The following is a 20,438-nucleotide window of genomic DNA, read 5'->3' on the forward strand; positions in this document are numbered from 1 at the left end:
TGCTCTCAGAGAGCTGAAGGTACCGGTTCTCCTGGTGGATGTGTGAGGAGGCTAGGGGAGGTAAATAGAAGGACGGCAGAGTGGGATCGATCCAGCGCTCATGAGCTACCACCTCAGGGCCCCAACCCAGAAATTGATTGGACTCGCTCAGGGAATACTGCGAAGGTGTGGAAAAAAAAACATGCCTCATTAAATGGAGAAAAAAGGGGACCTCCTTGGCTTTAACTCCAGAGTCGCCATGGTGGGCTGCCGGTTGACTAATGTGGGGTTAATGTTTGGTTAGTGTGTCCATCACCCGGAGAGATGACAGCAAGTGCCGCAGGGGAGCCACGAGCTCTCCCAGGCCATCTCAGAGAAAAACTAGCTCTAACAACCACTTTCTCTTTCACAAACACTTTCTATTTGTCTGCCTGGATAGGTGGCATTTACTCAGAGTTCCGCTCATGGTAACTCTCAGCTGGATGGCCAGATGCCAAATGCCACATAGCCAGCACTTCAGATGGCCGGCTTTGTGGCTGCCACTGGCATGCGCAGTGGGAGACAGGCAGCCATGTCACCTCAAAGTACAGACACAGGTTGGTTTCTTCTCACTAAAGGACAGGCACACAATCAGAGCGATGGAAGGTGGGACTGGCAGAGAGAAAAGGATGTCTGGTATTGGTGCTCAGTCGCTTTGTTGTGTGTTTTGAGCTGTGGTGATCGAAGGGGAATGCATTTTGGAGAGTGTTGAAGGGACCATAAATGATGACATTTCTTTGAAGGGTGGGTTGAGTGACTGGGAGGCTGCTGAGCAGTGCCACTGGCTGTGTATTCTCCCTGACATGCCCCAGTCCTTGCATGTCATCCCCGCTGTGATCAGAGTCTTTGGGAAGTAAATGGCAAGATGATTCCGTGCACGGCGGCTACCCGAGGCTGACTTTGTTAAAGCGCTTGGTACAAATAAAGTATTGCCCTTTGTTTTAACTTTCTTGGTGTGTTGGATGGTGACTTTTCCAGCACGTGCTTTTCCACTGCATGATGATTCAATTGCTTACCGTTTGTTGTTGGTCAAAACAGTCACTCAAGGAATATATATTTGCAACGTGAAGGAACATACAAGTGAAGAGAGACGTTCAAACTCCCCTTCTCCTAAATGGTTGTGAATGTCAGGTGGTTGCTTTTGGAAGCTACAGTAATAGTTGGACACGGCGCTCCTTTTCCAGAGTTCTATCACCATCCAGCAAGCCGTTCTGATGAAGTGTACAGACGGCTTAAGGTCGAGAGTACACTTTAGAATAAAGTGGTCTTTATTTCCCAAAACTCACAAAATCTCATGACCAATAATTATGTTTGCTGCTGATTATTTTTTACAGCGTGCTTTTGCATTGTGGGAGGATTTGATGCCATGCCAAGCGCTTGATGTTGACGCTAACCAGAATTCACTTTTAGCATTAGTTTTAAAGCTTTTGACAGCATTGACTGTTTGTCATGGTCCTTCATAATTAATTCAGTAAAGTCTGATGAGGGTGGAAGACTGGGTTACATCAAATCCATGAAACCAGACTGGAAGAAGCAAATATTTAATATTTTTATTTAAATTAAACTGCATTTTCAAACTTTTTGGGTAAAACGCACCAATTTAAACCGGCTCTATAGCAGGGCTATTCTTTACTCTGGCAAATCATGTCAGAAGAACAGTCGATAAAATACCTTTTAGTAAAGAAACGATACCTCTCTCAGTCGTACTTGATATTCAATCCCTTTACATGCAACAACTTTTTGAGTCGTGCAGTTGCCGGCAAAAGAAAATGAAGCATGAATTGTTTTGGGTTGGTGACGCTTTGTAGGACGTTGTGGGGGAGGGCAAGTCAAAGCATCTCGCATTTACCTCGGCGGAAATTTGGGCAATCTTTGACGTACACGCTGACATTGGCAATCGTATGCACAAAGCTTAGCAAAGCCGTGCACTCACACACAGGTACACGCAAGAGCATAAAGACACTGCTGCACATACAGACACGAAAACATGTACGCAGAAAGGCACACTTGGAAAGAGATAGGCTACACCTGGCTACATGAAACATCCTTGTGAGGATTAAATCAGCACTTCAAAAGAGCAGGAAATAAAAACACTCCCAGCGGAGGAGAAGTGAGCGGCTTGGCAACCCAGGCAGTCATCTTCAGACTGAGAAACGGAGTGGGAGAGAAGGGGAAGGAAGGAAGGAGAAAAATGAGGAGAGGAAGAAGAGGGAGGGTTTTCAATTGTGTTAACTAGAAGGTCTGTGTGTGTGTATTTACTAATGGTCCACATCCATATTGTTGCTATTTATTTTTTTCACAAATGTAATCATCCATCCATTTTCTTTTAGAAAAGATGATCGCGATCGTCACACATATAGCTGCTTATCTGCCTTGTGAGTCACGGGTCTGCCGGAGCCTTTCTCAGCTGGCTTCGGGCGGAAACCGGGGCACACCCCAGACGTGTCGCCAGTGCATTACGGGGTCACGAGTGACCAATTCACCTAAATTGCAGGTTTTTGGAGGTGGGGGGAAACCGGTGAAATCCCACGCAGACACGGGGAGAAGATACAAACAAATGAGTCGAACCTGGAATCTTCTTGCTGTGAGGCGACAGCACAAACTTCTACACCACCCCAAATGCAATTCAAACATTGTTAATTTACTGTGATGTTTTTTGTAATAATGATTCAATATATACATGCATTGTTTATGACAGAACAAAACAATAATGCAAGATGATGGGCACATGACTAAAATGTAATTAAATCATCTTTAAGTTAAATTTCTCTCAGGGCAAATCTGACAATTTTATATATTTTTGAAATTTGTATAAAATGAAAAAGAAATATTTCAAATGAAAAGGAAACTCTGAATAAGTACTCCGACAAAATAAAATCCTGTGTATTTAGCTTTGAAAGTGAACACTGAAATGTTAAATTTAAAAATAACATATTTTATTTTTCCATCTCAGGGGAAAAATTAAATGACAATATTAACATGTGATACCTTTTCACAGGAGGATGAGAAGGGTATAAGTGTTCTGCCGATAACATTCTGAATGTATAGTATACTGTACATTTATTAACAGTAATTGTCCAAATTTGAAAAAAAACATTTTGGAATGAAATAAAGATTTGATAGAACATGTAATGCTTTTGTTGCAGATTGGAATAAGTGCATATTTTTCATATGACAATTTATTATTTCACAGTAATATCTATACAAATTTCAGCTACATGAATTTTGTGTTGCATTCTTATAACAGTGGTGGTGGGAAAAAAAACCCATAAAATTTCCTCCCCATGTTTTTAGATTAGATAAACCTGTGGATAACTGTCTGTCTGAACTTGCTTTTTTATCCTCTATGCACATTTGTGCATGCGTGTGTTTGCAGGTGGAGTTTGAGTGGCTGCGGCAGTACTGGTTTCAGGGTCAGCGCTACGCGCGCTTCTGCAGCTGGTGGACCAGACCGATGGAGCAGCTGGAGAAGGACTGGAGGCTCATGGAGACGATGGTAAGGCTGCTATTTTAGAAAATAAGAGAAAACAAAAGCACAGATCGAGAAAGTTTTCTAATCACATGACAGTTTTATAAAACAAATTTCTTGTTTGCTTGAAATATGTAATCTATTTTAAATAAAAAATATCTATCAGAAGAAACACCCAGATAATTTATTTCAATAATAACACTAATACGAAAAATAATAATAGTAATCCTAACAGTATAGTAATGGGAGAGACATGAACAGTCACAATGCCATTGCTTGACTTTCACCTTTCTAAATGCTCAACATGCTTCGGTTAGTGCTTCATATGCCACTTTGTTGTACAGTAATGCTTCTAGCAAGGAGGAGCATGTTAAGATTGCATAATGGGTTGTCTAACTTTGCAAAATGAGATGCATTGGAGATGTTATTAGAGATGCATCATGCGATTAATGGTAAATGGTTAATGGTAAAGTTTTACGAAAGCAGAATGTGTATGTATGTATGTATATATTTATATATATATATTGCATACACAGATACAGATGTACAACTAAAAAACACATACAGATATTCGGCCTCACTTTGTCTCCCCACAGGTTCTACGCTGTCTGTCTCATAGATTTCAAAGCGTGTGCATGAGTTCATGTATGCATGTGTGGGTGTTTAACATCCCGACAGGACAAAGCAGCAGGGGGCACTCTTGTATCACTGTAGCAGCAGCACAGGGAGGGTAAGAGCTGTGCTCCTCTATCCTCTCCGTGCCCCCCCCCTCTCTCTTCCTCTCTCTTTATGTCTCTCACCCCCATTCCTGCTGTCTCTGGGAGCTTTCTGTCTCTGTCTGTGTCGAGCGCTGAGCAGTAATCACATCTAATGCTCAGGCAGGGATAAAGACGGACTGGAGGAGCGCGGTACTGCTGCTGCCGACGCTGGTCCAATCCACTCATAGTCTCTCTCTCTCCCTCCCCATCTCTCTCACTTAGCGGAACAGCCTGGCACCTGGTTGGTGAGGGGGGGTTAGTAGACAGGGGCTAAACTCATCTTGAGCTCCACCTCTGGGCCCAGATGAAGTGTGTGATTTGGACTTGTATTCAGAAAAGAGCACCAGTGATTGGTGAAATGTGAGGTCGTTCCTTCTTTTTGCTGCCGCTCCGTCTTTCTCTAATAGGTGTTGCGTGTGTGTTTGTGTGTATCAGACATGGATTTGTGTCATTCATTTATTTATTTTTTTAACCATATATCCACTGTTTTGTGCAAAGTCTGCCACGTAAAACCCCCCACAAACAAACCAATCAAATTAAATAATAATAATGATGAAAATATTCTTAAAACAATTATTTAATGTCATTGTACTTGATTTTGCATCTCAGATTACACTCTGTTTTTAGCAGCAGTAATTTTACGGCTACAAGAAACACATAAATTGTATTTAATCACATAGTATTGTGTCACATAAAAGAAAATATATATTCAATAGAAGTGCGTGCTGATCCTTTGCCAAAGAAAACCCGGGTGAATGCATAAACGTAATCACTCACTATTGTGATGAAAGACAACATTATTGCTCTCACAAGCAATATTAGCATACATGCATCAACATATGATATGCTGATGAAAAGCACTTTATAGATGTGACTTATAGATTTTCCTTTTGGTGGGTTGGTTGCTGTAGCTTTTCTACAGTTAGAATAAAATGTGCTTCTCTAAATTACATGGAGTTATTTATTTCGTGTGGGTTCCCACACATTCCATTATTGGAACAATTTTACATCTGAAGCTGCCAGTTGTCAGTATAGTGTAATTTAGTGGAATACGAGTGACCCTCTGTGTGCAGCTGCTGTTTGGATTTTTTGTAATTCTGATTTTGCCTGCAGAGAACATTTTAAAGCGCTATTGTTTTTATCACATTTGGTTGTGCCTTGGGTATTTAAAAAAAAAATAAGCAAATATATATCTCTTTAAATAGAGTTTATATATTGACATTGTCATTTTACGCACAGTGCTGTAGCAATAAAACAGGCTATTGTTTTATCCTGCTAAAATAGCAATACAAACAGTCAGCCGTCCTCTGTTTATTGTCATATTTAGCACATGGTGTTGTCTGGTGCGCTGGGTTGTGTATGCATTTGTTAGTACGTATGAACTATATTACAATATGGGGGGGGGGGGGGGCTTCTGTTATGGATACTGTCTCTCCCTCTCTCCCTGGGGCTCCCTCTCTGCTCCTGAGCCTGTTGTCATGCAAATATTTACCCTTCCATTTGAATGAAGTGCTGATAAAATACAACAGTAAAATAAATATAGAAATAAATTATACAGAACAAGTCCACTTGCTTGCTTCTTTCTGGTACTTCATGAATTCACGTGGGTTCTTGATATAAACAAAAAGAGACGTGCTGCTAAATAACTGTCACGACACACACACGCATGTGAATATGCAGCAAAAGTATATGTGGTGAATGTGAGGCCGAGGATATTTCAGGAGGGTGGAAGAAGGGCATTAAGCTAAAAAAACATTATGGTTTTACATTCCCCTGTGATCCAGGGAGCTTCAGTCCAAGACCTACCTTGCTTGAAGCTTTATGCTCCCTCATGACTATCATACAATAGTGACATTTCCTTAAACTAGCAACAATGGCTATCTTCCATCTGACTGACAACAGAGAGTCTCGGCTTTATGCAGAGTATTTTAAATACTGCCGTGGTATTATCATTATTATTTTCTTTTCTCTTTTCACTGTGGGGGAGAAGCGACAGAGACGAGCCCATGAGCACATCTATTTTTTTCCCTCCTGTCCTGTGTGTGTGTGTGTGTGTGCGTGCGTGGGCATGCGTATGTGCCATTGATGTTAATGTATGCACTTGGCATGACTTTAATTGATTTAGCAGCTCTGCTTGCAAAGTACAGCTTTTTCCCTAATTTGTCACTTTCCTGACTTCTGTGGCTGCTCATCTCAGAACTTCAAAAGCTGCTGTGGATGCAAAGAGATTTCAGTGCTCTCCATCTCCCCCCTATCTCTCTCTGTCTCTCTCTCTCTCTCTCTCTCTCTCTCTCTCTCTCTCTTTATGTGCTTTCATTCTCTTGTTCTCTGCCTCTCTTGCTCCTGCTATCGTACCACATCTCTGTCTCTTTCTCCCTCGTTTGACAGCAAAACGAGCCTTGTAGATGGAAGTCTTTTCAACACGTATCAAGGAAATTAATTGACTTTCATAATAAATGGGATCCACTCAGTTGAATACATTTGTATACTTCAAGATGTACAAAACAGGAAGTGGTATCGGGGCCATGTCTTCCTCTCCTTCTTTTCACCCACCCTGTCACTCCCTGTTTTCCAGATGATTTAGCCACACACCCACACACACACACACACACACATATTCACACTTTATTTATTCCTATTGTGTGACAAAATTTACCTCCTACTTTGCAATAGACGCTGACTTTTGTCTGCAGTCTTAATGTGCAGGGATGCACTTAGTGAGCGTTCCATCTTTAATAGCCATCTTCAGAAACAGTCTCAGCTGCAGAGAAGGCTGCACCGCCATCATGCAAAGTCTGGTCTAGTCACCATCAATACTTGATTAGGTTATTGACCGAGCATGTGGAAGGTGCCGGCTGAGCAGTGGGGTGGGTAAGGGGGGCGGTGACGGGAAGCGAACTGTAGGGAGAGTCTGTAGAAACAGACACAGAGTGGGGGAGGAGTTAAAAAAATAGAGATGGGCTGTGTGTGTGTGTGTGTGTGTGTTGGGCAGGAGGGGTGGGGGTCAATGTAAATGTTATTGCTATGTGAGCTCATTTGATCAAAGTCCTGGAAAGGTTAAGCGAATCCAATCTGGTTTAGTATGGCAGAGTGGAGACACAGGCGCTAGGAAAGAAACCCCCAGGACTGAGAATGGATTATCATATTGGCGCTGGAATAGCAGGGGCCTCCGACGGACAGTTTACCCTGCCCGTAATGCGTTTAGACAGCAATTGGCCTTAATAACCTTTATTGACTTCAGCGGGTCAGTGCCAAGAATGTAATTATCAAAGTGTATCAATTTCATTGGAGTTTAGAGTTGCACCGCTCACAATAATTATTTTAAGGTCGGGCAGGGGCAATTAATCCCCTCTCCACTTATTTGATGGTTTTGTAAAACATTATAAATGTTATGGTTTCTGTTGTGTGTTTCAGTGTAAATTATTTCAGAAAGCCGTTTTTTCTGATGTATTAGTCGGAGGGCTTGCCGTGCTGGTCGGGCTCTGGGAAAAGCAGCGTATATTGAGAAGCTAGGGGCCACAGCTGAATCATGTTGCAGGTATTTATTTACCAGCAGTGATTTTTCTCTTTCGCTCTTTCTCGGTTTGCGTTTAGAGTTTTATATCCACTTTATATGCAACCCAGATTAATTATAAGTGTGAACTAAGCAGGAAACTGTTTAAAGACCATTTATATTGCTCATTATGAAGCCATTTATTATCCCTCACATTAAATCACCGCGCATTTATACAACACATTGTTTTGCATTTCAAGCTGCATGCTGTGGAAAGAGGCTTATGCATTTATTATATTCCAATTCTTTGTTGTTCTTTGGCATGAATTCAATGTGTGTGTTTCTATGTGCGTGGATTTTATACTTATTTGCATCCCCGTGTCCTTTAACATGAGTGTGTGCGCAGTGTGAATGCAAGACGTGCATGTGCAGCTGCACAGTTTATCCTTCATTGACAGTCAATACGTGCCTGGCTAGTCGCTGCTGTTTTTCCTTATCACACAACATAGAGGCCTAATCCACAAGTTCATTATTTCAAAGCCTCGATTACCCATGGCTCAATATTAACGTCCTTGCTTTGCCCTGTTTAGATGCAATTGTACAGAAGAAAATTAGTCAAAGATTATTGTTATTATTCATTTATGAAGAAATGATATGGCTGATAATACATTTTACATCATGCAACAATGCTGTTTGGAAATATAGAAATGAAAGAAGCAAGGATAGATAGAGTAAGAGAGCGAGAGAGAGAGAGTGGAAAATGTAGTAGTGCAAAGGTATTTGCCATTCTCTTTGAAGTCCCTATTCAACAGGGTAAGCTGAATTTTCAGCGGTGCCTGATAGTGTTCTGCGTAAATGCTTAAACCCTTTAGAGAATTTTCATGGGCAGATACGCGGTGGCTTGAAGGGAGCGTTTATGTTACCTGGAGCCAATGCAGCCCGCAGCTTTGTACCCAAAGATGTACACTTGTAGTGAATGGAATCCCACGGAGGTTTGTCTATGACAGCATCTCAGTGCAACATTGCACTAAGCTAAAGCGGGGGGTGGGGGGGGGGGGGGGGGGGGTAGATATGAACAGAATTAACCCTGTCACTTCTTTGCGAGCACCTCAAATACACAGACTCAGACATAGAGGGGCAAGCAATGAGACATGCACACCAACAAACACACACATCCTCATGTGTTAAGGTTTGAGTTAGTGTGGTTTTGTGTCTTCAGGTGTCTGTTAAGGAAATAATAAATACAACTTTGTGGTTAAAACTCTTCTGCAAAGATAGTTGACAAACATAATTACCACCAGAGTGGAGGGTATCTTTTCACCAGTGTCTGTTGTTTGGCTTTTTTGTTTGTTTGTTAGCAGACCGACTTGAAAGATGAGTTTGGCTAAAGGAGTGGCCAGCAATTAAAGACCAACTTTCTTAATGTTTTTGATATTATTTTAAATACATTTTTCCTACTCACCCAGAAGGTACCAAACTAATTTCCAAACATCTTATTTGACGGGTAGAGGATGGTTCAGCAAAGCTAGACAGAGCCTTTTTTCATTTGCCATGATTCACAATGAAAGGGTGTACCTGAATGTCCTGCAGGTGCTTAGAGCTGTTACATGTCGTGTTTGTGGATTATGGACGACTGGGTTTTAAACGCATTTGAAGAAGTTATCTGTCACATTGTGGAAATAATAAGTGAATCGATGCCATCGTTTGAATTTACTTCAATTCAAAAAAAGAAAATGAGCCCATCACATTTGTTTTTGTACCCGTAATTGTCCGCTGCAGGATGGCACTGAGCAGGCGGGGTATTTCAGAGGTTTGGATCATTTTTGTTTGTCTGTTCAGTGTGATATTGACAGCACTTTTACTGAATCAGCAGCCTTTGAATCCTGATTTTCTCATCTTCTTAGAAAACAAATTAGCACTTAATGGAGACTCATCTGCCTCATGCGCTTAGCAGCTTCCTCAATCCTTGCATTTATTAATTTATCCTGTTATTTATTTACTTACTTCTTCATTTACTTACCGCTTACCCCCTCCTCTTCTTCTCCCTCTCGCTATCCTTGGCCTCGATAAGCAAGATTGAAGCTTTCAGAGTAGGGGAGATAACATCCATTTAAGTGGTAAAGAGGAATTATGGGGCAGCCCAGATTAATCACTGCGCAGTTTAATCGCATTCAGTGCGGATGGGTTGGCTGCAGGGTCCAGCTTTTTCCTGTGTCATACAAACAGAAAGAGAGGGATGTGAAGAAGCATAGATAGAAGAAAAAGTGATTTCAGTGCACATCGTAGCCAAACCCTTACAGGTGATTACAGACGTCACCTCTCACCGACGCTTATATATTATTACTCCAGTAGTTTCATCCAGGTGTAATAGATTACACTGGCACGGCTTTAACACAGTTTTCTGTTTATGTTTTTGAGTCGCCCTTCCTGCCAACATGATAAACCAGGAATCCTTTTTCTTTGAATTTCTTCAAATTTGACACGTTTGGCTGTCAAACGGGCTCGGTCAAGGCGACTGCTACTCGAAAGATGTCACAAATTCATACAGTAATTCAAATTTCACACAGATGCCTGAAATGAATAAAAAAAATAATAATGACATTTTATACCCAACATGTCAAACACAATTTCAGCGTGACTTCTGCAAATGTTTTCAACGCCACAACTCTGACGGAGGAGGAGACTATATGATTATTCCTGTTATTTGTATGTTTTTATCATTCCTCTGTAAAAAAAAAATCTTTAAAGAGTCTCACTGGAAATAAGTCGAATACATTAACTGAATTTTTTTCCATAAAATTCACTTAAAAACTTTTCATTTAATTTCTTAAAATCCCTACATTTATTAAGGGAATGTTTGGACAGCTTTGTAAACATAGATCCAGACAGTCAGGAAACAATAAACCCCTCTGCACTATAATACATTTGATTGTCAGTTTCATTTGAAAGTACAAATACTATAACATAAATTGTTTGCATTTTGACTCCAAAGTCAAATCCAGTATATTTGTGTGCAGGTCGCAGGAAGTGAGCAGCCATCCTTACAAATAGGGAATCTTTACCATGCTATTCTTCCCTTGGAGATGGAATGATCTGATGGGTGGTGTTAAATGGGTGAGATGTAGGACAATGTAATTAACGCTAGTCCTTTAGCGGCCCCTCCTCGCTCCGCTGGGAGTGCCCGATATAGTGCTCATTAATTCCTATTTGTGTGTAATGAGAGGGTCATGTTGGATGTAATAAATGGCTCCTTTATTTGGTCGAGAGCTGCAGGGCGGCATCCTTTCCTGGCTAACAGTCTCATAAACACCCTTTAGCTGCTCTCATCAGCCTCCCTAGGTGGGGAGCAATCACACATACACATCTTCGTGCGGTGGGAAATATAGGCTGCTGTGTAAATGCGTGGAAAATCAGGTGTGTTTAGAAACAGTTGAGTAACTCCAACATAATCCTTTTTATGTTATGATGATGATGATAGCCATTAGAGATAGCCAGATATTAATTATAACTGTGTTAGCATGAAATTAATTCTTCACATTAAAAGAGGCCCATGCATTTGTGAAAGACCCAGTCCAGGGTACAATCCTAATTTATGATTATGATTTATGTCTTAAAAAAACAGTTTGGACTTTTCAATATCAACAAATACTGTTTTGATTCAATAAGATAATTGGGTATATGATGTAGTTCAATACAAAGTGTGCTGTACTAACTTTTAATTCCATTTAATAATTAGATTACTACATTATACTTCCTGGTGGAATTTATTGAAAAGGTTTTTTTCCAAACATACAAAATTAAATTAAAAAAACTTATTTTAAGTGCTCATTTTCCTAGACTGAAGTGCAGAGCATAATGTGAGTCTCTAATCCAGTTACATGGAACTGCTTCATGGTGTGCTCATTGTTTATTACTGTACAGCCGTACAGTTTGAGGGGAATTGTTAAAGGCAACAAGGCTCCATGTCTAATTACAGCAATGTTATGGAAGCAGCAGATTAAACACACCTGTTTTTTCTTTCTTTTCCTTTCGTATACTGTATAGTGCTTTGAATGACTTCAGGAAGCAAAATGCATCAGACTAAGTTAGTATTTTTAAATGAATCCCGCAAATAGTTATCATAGTAGAAATCAAATCCAAAAATATATACAAAAAAAACAAAAAATCAGCTCATAGTACATAATTTTCAATCCATGCAGCAAGTTTATTCATAAAACCCAGACCTTGCAGCCTTTGATCAACAATGTCTTCAGGTTTCCTACAGTTCCAAATCGTTTCAGCTTTAGATATAATCATCCTTTATCACTGTGCCTCAATGAGTCATTCATATTCAATGTTAGACTAGTCAAATAAGAGGATCTGATGGGTTTTGCAACTGCAGCTCAATAGCTCTCTGGCAGATTGAAAGATTCAGAAATCACCACATTTTAGACTCCTTAGAGTCAGTCAGAACTTTATGGCGGTGCACTTCAGCCCCTTCAGGCATATTACCCCTCAAAAATAAAATTCTTCTTTGCAGGCATGTCAAGATGGATGGAAACCTTTTTTTATTGGTTTAATATTTTCAAAGACATGATGCAGTGTGTGTGTGTGTTGCACTATAACTTCAGGGCTAAGAAAGGCTGGCTTTGGCCCCAGTCAGCAAAAAGCTTTTTACTGGCAAGAGAGTGATGTGCTGATCACAATCTGTTATCTAGCTACAATCTGGACTCAGCTTTCATATAGTAAAAGAGAGTAAGGGGGCTTTAACATAACAGAAGGTGCTTGAGTGTCACGCTCATCGCAAGCATCTCTGTCCAGCTCTGTCTTCATTGTCCTGAATTAGTCAAAGCGTCTCTCCAAGCTTTCTCGTGATGGATGGATGATGCATTTTTTGCCAGGCCAGTCAGGATTTTGCACAAGTGTATATGATTGTGTGTGCTGTCCTAGCTTGCTGGAGACCTCATTCAGACAAAGAACTATGCAGTTTAGCCATTAAGACAACTGGGCACACACTCTTGCCATGAGCCGGAGACAGAAGTCTTGCAAGAAAAAGGCCGGTGAGTTTTTATGTGGTTTTTGTGGGCCCATTGGACTCCAACCCAACAACAGTTTTCTTCTCACCACCAAAAGGGGACACAACAAAGGTCTGTGGGTTCTGCTTCATTTGACCCTGTGGAAAGCATACGTCCTTCCATCCAGCTTGCATTCAGCCTAGAAGATGGAGTGCCGTTAGGGCTATTGAAAGCATCTCTGCCCACTTGAGTGTGTTACAAAGCCTTCAAACAACATCACTTGTCAGGGGTCTTCCCTTTTAAAGAGTGTCTCTATTCCCCCCAACCCTTTGTTACTTCAAACATGTTACTCTGATGTTTCAGACACATTTTTCTAATGTTTTACACTCCATATAATCTGCTGTGTGTAGCAAAACGCTTTTGACTGGTTGACGTTATTGATGGTATCCGTGACCTTCAAGGGTCAAGCTGGCAGAACGTTTTCTATCACCACGGAGACACATACAGAGCGACAGACCACAAAAACGCAAAAAAAACATAAAAAATCTGAGTACACACTACACTTGTACAATCTAATACAATCCAAAATGCTGAATCATCAAATCATCTATCTTTACATATCTGTGACTAAAAGAAATGACAGAAATGTTGTTGGTTATTTTTGTTTTCTTTCTTTCATGTTATTTTACCTTTAGCTTTTAAATGTTAAATTTTCTAAGCTACCTCCTTAGTTGCAGTTTTTTTTTGTCGCAGTTACTGGCTGTTATTGGGACCTGAGTGATCACTTTTATGTTATTATCATTTGAGCGCCGACTAGAATGATGATAAAAAGGCCTTGAATCCTTGAACAAAAAGTGAATGTTATAGGCATTGTAAAAATAGGCTTGTGGGTTGAATTGTGTGTGATACCTGTGGGTATCATCGGCACCTTTGTCTTCTTCTGCTTATCTGGATCTGGTTTGTGGGGGCGGCACTCTTAGCATAGAAGCCCAGCAGACACTCAACTCCCCGACCACTTCCTCCAGCTCTTTTGGAAGGCCAACCAAGATAGTCTTCTCTCTTGACCTCGGTCTTCCCTGCAGCCTCCTTCCGGATGGACAAACCCGGAACACCTTCCAATGGAGATAGTTGTATTTATTTTTTTTGTATTGTTGTATGTATTTTTCATGAATACAAAAATGTATTTTGAGTAAGTGCAAAGAAGTATTGCATAAAAACTATATTTTAAAAATCCACCTGAAGTCAGTGTTTGAATCTCCTCTACTAACTCCTGATGATATTACATGCTTTTGTGCTACAAAGTCTGGGTGAAAACCCTGTCTAGTCAACACACACACCACACACACACACACACACACACACACACACACACACATTATCATCCAATCTTACATAATGGAAAATGAACAAATGTAATTTGTAATATACCTCAATTTTGAACCCCCTGAAGTTTGTGACAATAGACAGAGGGCAACAAAAAGACACACACACACACACACACATTCTCTCTCTCTGCCTCTGTCTGTTTTTATGACCTATGTGATGTCACAGAAAATGAAATTGGTCTGGACTTATTTCTTCCTGGGCTAATATAATTTTTCCACCAGTGGAGACTTCCCCCATGAGCAAAGCAACTTGGCAGCAGCACAGTTGCACAGTTTTTTGGTATCATTGAGCAGACACTAACCTTTTCCCCAGAACGAGGTGCAAGATGCCTATTTTATTTTATTTTTTACCGCTGGTCAATGTGATATTTGTTTCTTGTTTTAGATAGAAGAGGGAGATGGTGGTATCTATACAAGAATTGACAATATTTGTCCGTACGACCTAAAACTAAAAAAATGAAACCTCATTGCAATAGGTCAGTTTTTTTGGAACCGGCATGCTATCACTCTGACATACAGTCAGAAGTCATTGCTCAACGGCTGCATGCTGTAGGATGGATTATTATTTAAGGCCATGTGCACCCTTTTATGAGCACACAGACCTGTTGGCGCACAGGAAGTCAGGGGAGTATCCTGGTCTATTTAACATACTAGTGACAGTAACTGTGGCGGTTTGTCATGTGACAAATAGAGACACACTTAGTACTGTAGACAAAGTGGTGGCAAACATGAGGCAACAGTCAAACCTCAGGTAACTTATGTTTCATCATAATTAAGCATTTGAGCATTTCCATGTCATCTACTTTTCTAAGAAATCAGTCACTGTTGGCAAGGAGACCAAACCTATTTCCAACAGTATATTAAAACCTGTTAGTGAGCCAAGAAGCGCTTTGGGTCCCCTGAAAGTGCTGGTCTAAAGGCAGCTAAGGGATTTCATGGGCTGTTAACAGTTTCACAGAAATTCTGATGGTCAGCTAGTGGAAGTGTTTTATGGAGTGTAAACCTTCAGTTCGGCATGGATCCTCTTTTAACCTTTCTTTCTGCATTTCTTTGCTATTATACAGCCCATGGCAGCTCCTCTGTGAAGTAGGAAGGGGATGTACACCATATTTTACTGTGTGCAGCAACAAACAATTCCCCCATTCTATTTTTCTGTGTTGAATGAGTAGCAAGTTGTTAGGTGATGGAATGGACAGATGCTTGTTGGTGTTAAGGTTCAGTCCTAGCTTGAGGTGTTCGTGAGCTGCCCCAGGCTGCCCTCCAGCCAGCCTTCACTTGGAATGCTATCATCACTCCAGCTCTCCACCAACCAAAATATCGCCTCAGTGTGGCTGCGTGTTTGTTTACCCACCCTACCTCTGCGCAGGGCCGTAAATGTTTCTGCTTATCTGTAGTTAAATAGATAGGCTTGAATTTGGGATATGGGCATGATAGTTGAAGATACCTATGTCCTCCTTGTCCCCTTGTTCACCTCCGGATGTGGCTTGGGTCAGGAGGACATCTGTGGTCAGCATCAGCCTCACAGAGGTGGAGGCTGAGGACAGCTACTGTCATCAAGGGGCAAAAAGGGGGAAAGAGGGGCTGATTAGTGCTAACACACTCCCAAAGATAAAGGGCTGGGGTCTTTTGCAATGACTGGCTGAGGCCTCGCTCAATAAATAAATGGCCTGGGGATCAGCCTGTGGCTATACATTAAGGCCTCTCTTTGCACGGTGTCCTCTAAATACACACACACACACACACAGAGACTCTCTCGCTCTCTCTCTCTGGCATGTAAACACACAGGCACATATTTTGGAAAATGTACTGATACAGTACATTAACATTATTGGATGCACACTAAAGGCAGACACAAATTAGAGGTGGACCAACACAATAAGGGTGTTACATACACACAAGGCCAATGTGTGGTGTAATTAATGTGTATAATAGGGGTGACGAGTACACTAGTGTGTTTGTCAGAAGATAGGGTCCATTTTAGTGATGATAATACATGTTGCTGAAAGTATCAGCCATCAAAGTCATACAAAATGTGTTGATGTCAGAATGGTAGATGGTTACTTAACTGTGTGCCTCATCGCCCCAACCAAGCAGGTAATGTTGTCATTTTGGTTTGATGGTGCTATGTACCCCTAACCTCTGTTTCTGTTTATGGGTCACACACCGAGGACCCAGATACGAAGGCTCTGAACTGTCAAAAACACATCAAAGTAAATTAAAAAAGACAATTCATTTATTGGGAAATATATTCACTCACACGGTGGCTTGGGCTTGCTTATCATGGAAGAGTATCGCCTTCGCGATATCAAGCAGGTGTGCACTCTGAACATCTTTAGTTAAAATTCCTTCCTATTTCACACTTTGAATGGCGGTTCTTCACACCCAGCGTGGTTAGTATGTAGCTGAGATGGTAAAGCAGCCTGAATGCACTTTCTCGAATTGCATTCATTCCATGAATACAGGTTTGATCCAAATAAAAGATACCTTCTCCATAGAAAGTACAGCCAGCTCCTGGCCACTGCAATATTTGGTGTCTCCTCGGAGTCAGGTGTAATCAGTCACACGCTGCCACTTGCTTTGACACCTGTCCTGTGTGGTGAGGAGGACGTAAGCATATTATCCTTTTTGAAAATCACACTCCTGTCCTTCAGAAAAACACACGGACTATCAAACTTATCTTCACATCAGGAAAGACAGACAGGGCAGTTGTCAGAAAAGGGGTTAAAAATGAAGCAAAGAAGAAATGATGGTTCCCTTACATTGTAGTTTTTTTCTTTTTTTTAAAGATGGTTGGATGACTGGGAAGGCAAGTGACTGTTAATGGGGAGAAGTGATCATGCTTTACTGGAGGATGTGACAGCGAGCGACTGTTCTTAACAAGGCGTCAGAGTCAGTCAGAGTTACAGATCCATCACTTCTCAGAGGCCTGAAGAAAAAGGGCGGAGACATTTAAAGATATTCAGAGAGCTAGTGAGTCTGTGAAGGGTAGAGAAGAGGGAGAAAGGGGGGGTTTAGTGTAGCTGACAGCACTGCATTTAATTTGGACTGCCAGATCCTTTTTCACTTGACTCCCTCTCAACCAGCTTAGAGGCTGCGGAGGACTTGCAGGCGAAGGTTTGCCAGGATGTCTCAGATTAGCACTGATGTGCCACGTCACACTTTAAGCTTTAAGTAATTCATGTTCAACAGGGGGATACTCACACATTACACTGTGCTGTGCAGGACGTGATTAATTGACTCACACTCTAATTTTGGGTGTAATTTGCCCATCCTCTGATGTGAAACTGACTTTATACTAGACTTACTGTATGTCTCCGTCCCAGGGATGATATAATAGACTCTTGGCTCAGTGTGTTATTTCTGAACTGTGCATAGAAGCTCAGGCATTGGGCATTCGCTGCACATACCCGTTCCATTCGATTCCATTCGCTTTGGCATTCAGGAGATCTGTTAGCACCAATCACTGATTTGTCCTACTCAATGAGGCAGCATGTGACAAAGGAATCCATGTCATTTAAAATGTTTTCACACATCAAAAATGGAGCTTTGAAAATCCAAGATAGGCTTGAGTTTCAAAGGAAATACTTTTTATTTACATATTTTTATGTAAGCAACATGCAATTTTGCAACATAATTGATACTGTTTGCTGGTACATGCTAAGTAAATCTCATTAAATGAGATTTCATATATCTCAATAACATGCTGGCAAGGCATTTTGGATGCAGTCGGTGCCCAAGTGTCGGAGAACGCTGGCTAGTGCTAGAAAAAGTGCTCAGGCTTCCACATTAACAACTTATCCAACAAGCTAATTAATCCAAACAAGATGTCAATACAATGGGTGCTGCTTTCAAGCTAATGAAGGTTCAACATTCAATGAATAACTGCATTGCTAGCGTTGTGCATTGTTGGCTGCGGCTGCTGCAGGGAACTTCACACTGAGACTTTAAAGCAGGGTTTTTGGTTTTTGTTGAGTCCAAGCAAGAGAGCACGAGCGCAATCCGATAATGAGCTTTTATCAAGTGGGATCAGCCAGTACAGGTATCGGTACTCTAAATTCAGATGACTAATGCGTCTTTGATCTCTGGTAGGTTTTTATAGCCGAAAGAACATAACCTTTCTTCGAGGTATCAGTATATTCACAAATTAGGCAAGGGTCTCAACGTTTTGATCAGGTAATTACTCGTATTAAGTGTGTTGTTCTGGCCAGTTCCGCATTTCACATTAGAGATACTGCAACTTGAATCATCGTGATACGTTGTGAAAAGTTCAGCCACAAATGTAAGGGCAATATAGTTTCCATTTGTATCTTTTTACACGCCAAAGTGAGTTTCACACCTGAATGTGCTCCCATGCTGTTAACCCATTTATTTTGATTCACCTGTGCATCTATTTCCTATTGCTCTTTTACAGACAATGCTCTTCCTGGCTACAGTGGAGGAGGAGGGACAAGCAGGAGAAGGAAGACGAGAGATGGCCGAAACCCTGCTCTCGGCCTTGACTGACAGACAGCAGCAAAGGCAGACATGGAGAGACAGGTAAGAAAATGTAACACCAACTATGATCCTTCGACTGGGCCTCAAAAATTTAATTATTGACAATTATGTGGAAAAGGTAAGTACATATGAAGCAAGACCATTTTTTTATATTGAAAATGGGACACCCCCAAACACACACATACACACACACAAAACACTTCACTCCGCCATACTTCATTTTCTTACTCATTTACATACTTCTTATGTCAACTTATGACACCTTTATTGTACAATTTGTAAAATTGTATTGTTAAATGAGTGTTTGATAATTAATGAGTGAACCCCCATTAGGATGAGACACGAACCAAATGTTGATGCATACATGCTGCAAGTTTATGACTCTGATAGCTTACTTGGCTGTGAAAGGCAAGAGCTATTTAGGGGCTGAATGGTAGAATGCAGCAAAAACTGACACTATTAAATTGTGAGAACTCCTCCGGTTAACATCTGCGATCCTGTCATCTAGCAAAGTTACCATGAATTATCAGTTTAGGCATGTTTCAATCAGTTCACATTAAAAACAATGTCCTTCAAAGAGCTGATGTGAATTCCACAGAGTTTGTGTTTGTCTTTGGTCCTTGGACCTGGCAGCTATCACAGCCTTCACACTGACACGTGTGTCTTGGATAAACCCAGTCACTTCCTTCCTTCTAGATAAGGGCTGTATTCGAACACTGACCATTCATTCAGATAAAGTTGGGTCTCTCTCTCTCTCTCCACACACGAGCATTAGCTGTTCATTCTTTAAGACACTCTCCCCATTCACATTTAAATATGTTTCGCTACTACAGATTCTACCTTATTGTTGTGCACACACACGCAGGGATGCACGCACACATACAGGCACACACACACACACACACACACACAAACACACACTTTAGACAAGACATGATCCAGAGCATTGGGGAATCTTAAGTATTGGCATTGAGATTCACATGTTAGAAATTACTGAAAACAACACCTTTATTTTTGCAATATATGATAACTTCTCACCGTGTTGTTGCTCTCATCGTTGCAAAGTGGTTCTCTCTTTTGCGTAACTTCCTCTAGCTGACCCTTATCCTGATTACCCTTGTAAACAGGTTGTTTCCACACACCTTGCTTTACTGTGTCAACGCCCACAACTCGAATGCAGGGTCTGCTTTAACAGTGTATTACAGCTGCAGGTGGTGAAAGCTAGAAACCACTTCTTCCTAACCTAACATCGGCACTGTGGCCCACTATTCCAGTTTCTCTACCACCCACAAGGCAATGTTAGCACCTTCTGACCATGTCTAAGCTTTAACCTATCTCAGCCAGTCCTGGAATCTTCACAGGCATTATCAGAGTCCAGGACAGGATATGCTCAGTCACTGTCAGCAAGGCAGCCAGACGTTTACTCTATCAGCAGTGAAAGACTGATTAGATTAGTTTTGGAGGAGGGCAAGTCCCACACATTATGTCTGAACTCCATCTGCTCCTGATACAGCCTCTTCCTTTCAAACACATTAAATGTCTATCCTTATCCCCCGCCTCTACTACTTACAAAAAGCCAGAGGTCATCCTGTCAAGTGGCTGTCAACAGATCGCATTTACACATAACTAAACACATAGCCACGTACAGTGTTAAGTGGGACTTACTAATACTATTTAGATATCTGTGGTTGAAGAAAAGTTAAGGATTACTTGATAGGTATTTTTTTAGAGTGAAGAAAATCTTTCTGCACATTATTAAGATGTAATGTGCATAAAGTGAAGTAATATTGAGGCAGTGAAGGAATCTGCTTCACTTCAAACATTTGT

General features: G+C 41.1%; 1 protein-coding gene across 1 annotated transcript in view; it reads left to right on the forward strand.

Annotated features, from left to right (window-relative positions):
• LOC137914848 (alpha-ketoglutarate-dependent dioxygenase FTO-like) overlaps positions 1 to 20,438 on the forward strand; it is a 120,961-nt gene that overhangs the window by 45,022 nt on the left and 55,501 nt on the right. The window contains 2 exon segments of the mRNA XM_068758344.1: positions 3,395 to 3,514; positions 18,529 to 18,653. Coding sequence (XP_068614445.1) covers positions 3,395 to 3,514; positions 18,529 to 18,653 — 245 coding nt within the window.

This window comes from Brachionichthys hirsutus, unplaced genomic scaffold (genome assembly GCF_040956055.1).
Source record: "Brachionichthys hirsutus isolate HB-005 unplaced genomic scaffold, CSIRO-AGI_Bhir_v1 contig_859, whole genome shotgun sequence".
Classification (NCBI taxonomy): domain Eukaryota; kingdom Metazoa; phylum Chordata; class Actinopteri; order Lophiiformes; family Brachionichthyidae; genus Brachionichthys; species Brachionichthys hirsutus.